The sequence below is a fragment of the Amborella trichopoda genome, chromosome 2, assembly GCF_054954075.1.
Source record: "Amborella trichopoda isolate Santa Cruz 75 chromosome 2, AtrichopodaSantaCruz75HAP2 v2.0, whole genome shotgun sequence".
NCBI lineage: Eukaryota > Viridiplantae > Streptophyta > Magnoliopsida > Amborellales > Amborellaceae > Amborella > Amborella trichopoda.
The window spans coordinates 67,100,920-67,107,483 of record NC_142337.1 but is presented as its reverse complement, the minus strand read 5'-3'; the positions used below and the strand labels follow the sequence as shown (position 1 = coordinate 67,107,483).

General features: G+C 37.0%; 1 protein-coding gene across 5 annotated transcripts; it reads left to right on the top strand.

The window, feature by feature from the left end:
• Window positions 1-466: 466 nt before the first annotated feature.
• On the top strand, window positions 467-2,979 carry IAA31 (indole-3-acetic acid inducible 31). Of its 5 annotated transcripts, XM_006840324.4 has the most exons (5): window positions 467-1,035; window positions 1,148-1,332; window positions 1,431-1,636; window positions 2,130-2,226; window positions 2,770-2,979. In XM_006840324.4, exons 2-5 carry the CDS (start codon window positions 1,166-1,168, stop codon window positions 2,816-2,818), a joined length of 519 nt encoding a protein of 172 aa, XP_006840387.1. In that variant the 5' UTR covers window positions 467-1,035; window positions 1,148-1,165; the 3' UTR covers window positions 2,819-2,979. The 5 variants fall into 5 exon arrangements, with proteins under 5 accessions (XP_006840387.1, XP_088715768.1, XP_020520565.1 ...); XM_088859642.1 differs by lacking the exon at window positions 467-1,035 and having other exon boundaries at window positions 1,045-1,332; XM_020664906.2 differs by lacking the exon at window positions 467-1,035 and having other exon boundaries at window positions 1,070-1,332; window positions 1,479-1,636.
• Window positions 2,980-6,564: the final 3,585 nt, after the last annotated feature.

Sequence of the window (6,564 nt, the reverse complement as noted above, 5' to 3'; positions counted from 1 at the left end):
AATAGTGATAGTACCCTACACCTCAGTCACCACGTTGTGATTTTCATTCCCACCACTAATACCACCCTACTAATACTTTAAAAAAGCTAACTTGAAAAATAATGGGCAAGGGCTTGTCTTCCCCATTGAATTATCTAAAGCAAACAGTGAAGATAAAGAGACCCAAAAAAAAAAACATTACGAGCTGCCAATGTTAGGTGCCGTTATTCCCCATCACCGTTCATTCATTGAAAAGAAAATGATAAGACATCTAATGACCTTCCTACGCTCGTAGGCATCAAAGTGTGCCTTATAGCTGGCTCTACAACAACTCTTGTTTTGATAGTTTGAAGTTTTAACGGTAAGATTCGCTTCTATTGATTGAAAACATGGTGATCTGGGTCGAGAATTGCTTGTCCTGATCAAGCAATCTTGGTCGCCCTTTAATATTGTGACGCAATTGTAAACTTCTATCCATTTTTGGCCAGTCCAAATTGTCGATCTAGCCAATCCCGATCAGCCTAGTTGGGGGCTGATCTGCCAAAAGACAACTCAAACGTGAACACTTAATCCAGAAACACCTGCGTGTGGATTAAAACATCAGTTTTGGACAAACCTGTTCCAGATCGGAGTCGGGAATAAGGGTGACTGGCCCAAAGAGCCAAACAATTCAGATAAGTCCGAACCCCTAATTTCTTAAATTGTAAATATTTTATTAATTTTTAAAATTTTAATTTTTTATTGCAATCGGATCACTGATCAAATCTGCAATTCGCCTATCCAAACCAGACAACCGAATTGTATGGCTGATCTGGGTTTTAAAAAACCGATCAGTGCGACAACGATCCTTAAAAAAACCGAAAAGCATTTGAATTCATTTGTTTTGAAAAAGTAACTCACCATTTTTATACGGAAATCTTGACTTACGAGCTTGAGGAGGAGCTGAGAAGCCGGCCGACTACTCGCTCGAGCCACAGCACGGCACGAGCGAAGCAAGTCACGTCTGCCACGTGTCATTGTCGGCCACCCTCAGGACATTTTAAACCGACGAGTCTGGTGAGGGTCTACACCCTATCTTTCTCTCTCTAGGGTCTCTTTCTCTCTCTCTCTCTTGCTTGCACAATTCCTTCTATATATTGAGGGTGGCGGCTCTCTCCCCTCTCCCAAGTCTACGAACGAGGCCACGATGGACGAACCCTGCAACTCCTCTTCTTCTTCTTCTTCAATGGACAGCAACAGTTATGTTTCTCTCTCTACATCCCCTTCTTCTCTCTCTAACCCACGTTCTGATTTGAGCACCGAACTGAGATTGGGTCTCAGCATCTCCACGCCCCAACATGAAAACTCTACCAGGTATGGGAATTTCACCACCACCCACCTTTCTATTTCCTTCTCTCTCTCTCTCTACCCTCTTCTTTGGCTCAATTGTTGTTATGTTTTGATGGCAAAAGTGACCAACTTTCGGGTTGGCCCCCAATTGGATCACACCTTAGGAACAGGCTTGTAGAGAGAGGGAGAAAAAGGAATCCCAACACATTCTTTGTTAAAGTCTACATGGAGGGGATTCCAATTGGAAGGAAGCTTGATCTGTTTGCTCATGCTGGTTATGATGGTTTAATACGTGCACTTCGTGATATGTTCAGGACCCCAATTCTTGGTGAGTACCAAATTCCACTCAATCTTTTGACTGTTAATTCACTTAATTCTTGTTTAACTTTAAAAAAAAAGTAACAACAAAGATCCCTATTCAAATTTCAAGTTTAGGGTGATGTACATATGATCATCCAAAAATGAGGGATATTTTGGATGCCATCCATGTTAGAGACATCATTTACACGTATATGGAGACCTCCGGTGGTCTATTTAAAAATGACTGCACGGCAAGGAATAAGCTAAAAAAAAAATGTCATCCATTAATTACACACGTGATAATAATAACTTATGTTAGTTTGTGACATTTTTTTCAGCTCACTCGAAAATTTATGTTCGATATTTAACCGATGTTCAGTCACATTCCAAAAATGTATGCGTGTGACATTAAAGATTTTTCCAATATTAAATGTAACCCCAAATAATAAGTGCGTCTTGGGTTTCTCTTTATTGATATTTCTATGTTGCCTTGTGATTAACAAAATTGATATTTGGTTCAGGAGCTAACCAATCCTATGATCCAGTTCGAGGAAACCATATTTTAACTTATGAAGACAAGGAGGGCGACTGGATGATGGTGGGCGATGTTCCTTGGGAGTAAGTCCCTCTCTCTTACATTCCTATTCCTAACTTGTGCCTTGCATTTTAAACCCCTATTTCTCTCTCTCATTTATATCTTGCATTTTGAACACTCTATCTCTTAAGGTTGCAATCTTAAAAACGTAAAATTGAGGTGCACTTCAAAAATCCATCAGAAAATATTGTTTTAATGTTGAAAAACCCTTTAATTGATCATCTCGACATCAAGATATATGAATATGAAAAAAGAAAACATATTTCAAGTCCCATAAATAGTATATCTTGCAACACATTATTTAGACCATCAATTTTGAAGATTTTCATATGTTTAAGATCTAGTAGATTTGAACTATTTTTTAATTTTAAAATTCTAACCAACCTAAAAACGTTTTATACCAAAATTAAATGCTATAATAAAATTTGGAGGTGCACCGTAATTTGATTGTTTAAAGTTACACCCTTATGCAAATCATACCCTTTGTTTTACATTGTAATTTCTCTCTTGAATCTAGGACTTCTTCTATATTTGATGTGTCACTCTATTATGTTCAATTTTTACAGGATATTCTTGACTACTGTGAAGAGATTGAAGATCACAAGGACAAGTTGAAACACCAACTCTCTCTCTGTCTACATTTTTGTTTGTTTGGGGTACTTTTAAAGCGAACCCCGAGACACACTATACTCTGTAGAAATGTTGAATGTGTACATGTACAGGTATAGCACTTATGGATCATACAACGTGGGCCTTATATTTCTTTACTTTGAAAATGGTTCATTGCATGTATACACTTAGGAAACTTACAAGAGAGAAAGCTAGCATCAAACCAATGAGGGCATCCTTAACAATGGGTTGTCTATTTTGCTTTTGGAGTGGTGTGGTCCTCCCTCAAACCGTGTCATTGCAACATGAAGCCCGTTAAAGGCACTCAATGTATGGTCCCCCGTGGTCCCTCACCATACCGATTAAAGAGACCTTGTAACCTAACCTTTGTCCATTTTTAGGTCCAGCAAAGCAACAATTAACTCCTAAGTGCTGGCCCTTTTATGGATTTGTCTTCTTTGGATGTTGAGGCTGTTGACCATATTGAACTAAATTTTGTCACCAAACCTTTTTACTATTTCTTAAATTATATTGCTGGAATAAACTTCTAGAAAATGGGGAATGATCTCATGAGCCATAAATTAAAGAGAGAGAGATATAGGATTGGGGAAAGGGGCTAGGATCGTTGTAGTAGCATCTCCCATATTTTAGTCGTACATCGTGTTCTCCAATCCCATTGACAGTTTCAAAGAAAAAAAAAAAAAGGGGAGAGTGAGCCCGGCTCATTCAGATCGCCTTGCAATTAACATAAGAGAGAATAATCTGAGCTCTGACCGGTGAGTAACTTGCTATATCGACTCTAGAATTGTCGAGACGACACGGATTGGAACCCTAGTGATTTTGGACGGAGTCACTCAAGAATCACTCTTTCGAAATTTTCTAAGAAAATCAGTTGAGTCGGGTCTCATACACGACCAACAATCGAGACCCACCCACCGACTCAACTGAATCTTTTGACTGGGCTTATGAGCCTGATGAATCCAAGCCCGAATCTGCATTTTTAAACGCTCATTCTAAGGGAAATGTAGGGTCCCTTGAAAAATGGGTGCCACACCTAGACGATCCAGATCATTCCTGTCCAAGAAACGACGGCTAGATTAGCGCCCCAACTCGGAGCTGGTCTCATAATGTGCACATAGAATATTGGATTATATCAGAGAAAAAAAAGAAAAAGAAAAAGGATTATCTCAGTGTCAAAAAAAAAAAGATTATATTGTCTGATAAAAGATACTAGGTCATATTAAATCGGTTTTTACAATGTAATTTCCCAAATTTGAGCAAAATCCCACTTTAGCCGGTCAAAGTACATCGGTATTAGAATTTGCATCTACCGATATTTGACCCAAGTCAGTGGTTAAAGCAATCTAATATTTCAGTCAATATATAGGTAAAGGAGCCAATATTTGCCTAAGAGAAATAATCCTTGGTATCGAGAACAAACATTATTTATTGATGAAATAAATAAATAAAAATCAACCAATGTATCAGGACAAAGGACTTAGGAATAAGAATATTTGCTGATCCACACCTGAGATATTTTTTGAGGGCTCCAAATTTGGGCCTACAAATTTATATAAATAAATTTGTCTAAATTTTGGAAAAAAATAAATGAACATTTTTAAATAATATCTTTAATTACAAGTGATAGAAATCTTGTACCTCTAGAAAAGGAACAAAAGGATAGGTGACAAGCACTTGCTACTAAGAAAATCACAGGGCATCAAATCCATTGCATTGCTCAAAGGAGCTTAAAAAACAGAGCCCATCAAAATAAGTAAAAAATAAATATTTCAAAATAGTAAATAAATAAATTTATTTGTAGAATCCAAATCTTAAACGTGAGAACTGCACATGAAGTGTTGTATAAATTATAGGATCCAAATCTTGAAGTGTTAGAAATACAAATGGAGAATGGTATAAATTAAGGGGAAAGGAGAGATTGGTGGGATCCACTAGTTGTGCGATGTTGGGCTCTTGTCTCGGTGGTTAGGGTGTTGGGGCCGGAGCCTAGAGTTCAAGGTTCGAATCCTTCCCAATGAAGTGATTCTTTGAGTGAGTAATGGACAACAGTGCTTTTATTCCACATTCGATTCCGATATACTTGCTGTAGGATGATTAATAGACAATTGAAGTATGCTACAAGTAAAGTACTTTTATTCAACATTCGATTCGATACACTTGCTACAGGACGATTGATAGGCAATTGAAGTATGCCTCAAATGAGGTGATCCACACTAGTCATTGGTTCAATTGAGTATTTTAAAACCCGGCGATTCGTATCCACTAGTATTTTAAAACCCGGCGATTCGTATCCACTAGACATTGGTTCAATTTAGTATTTTACAACCCAGCGACTCGTATCGCCAATTTATATGGAATTGTTCAGTACCGGTTTTGGGATTGCGTGAGTCTTGGGCCCATTCTCCACTAAAACCTCCCTTGTATGCTTTTTTTTCTCCACTAAAACTTCCATTATATACCTTTTTTTCTCTACTAAAACCTCCATTATATACTTTTTTTTATCACTTTTGAAGCTAATGTTTTATTAAGTCGTATCTATCAACACATAAAGTCCCTTATAATTTTTATTTTATTTCATTTATTTTTTATTTATTTCAATCACCGATTCTCATCCATCCATACCCGATCCGGATCTAACAATCTGACATAGATATGCTGGTAAACAATCTGTCTCACCAATCCAGATTTTGAAACACTGGGTTCAACATTTGATTAAATACACATGCTATAAGTTGATCCACCTGTCATAAAATACGTTGATCCACGTATCATTGGTTTAGCTTTGTCGATTGCTTCTCGTAACTCATTCGATCCCTTTTGGGTCCTTCCTGGACTTGATCGAACGATTCTCGATCTTGGCCCCATTTGTCACTTATGAACTGGGCTGCTATAGGAGGCATAGTTTGCTTAATCTCTCTAGCAAAATACTTACTTGGGAAGATTTCCTCAAAATTACTTGACAATCACGAAGACATATTTGGGAAGATTTCCTCGACTTGAACTATTGAGATCACTTGGAAATCACCATATGAGTATTTTAAATGAAAAAACATTGGATTTTGAAATCTAAAATCTTAGATCTAATCTTTCTAGCTTGAACAATCTCTATTCAATCTTAAGATGTTATTCTTTCAAGCACATAGAGTGCCTATCCATTTTTATGTGTTTATTTGTTTATTTTTGAGGTTGGTGGCTAGATTCACGAGGACGCATCCCAAAAAAAGAGGTCAATATACTCCTAGCTGGGGTTTTACTTGAGGGAGTTAGAGTATAATATGCTCCGGCGGGAGCATACAATGTTGGGCCTTTAGATTAAATTCTCTTTCTAATAGTTTCCCTTTGTCAATGATTAATGTCCTTGTTTTTGCATGCTTTCATGATTTTGTCTTACTAGATTAACAAAAAACCAAATGCTTAACCCTCCCAAGTAATTACAATAAAATCCTCTCTAAGGTGGGGATGAATAAGAAAGCTTATGTCCCCAAAAAATTTGTGAATGAGACAGGAGTTTGATACGGTACATTAGTTATTAGTAATAATAAAGCACAAGATAATTGTTGTAGTCCTTTTCATGATATTTGAGATAAGCTAAAATATAATAGCAAAATCAAGCATTTTTTTTTCTCTCCCCCTTGGTAGCATATATACAAAAACTAGATCAATCTATTCCTTGAGTGCTCTACAAAATGGTCCCATAAAAGAAAAAAAATTGGTCTTTTAAGTGGTGATAA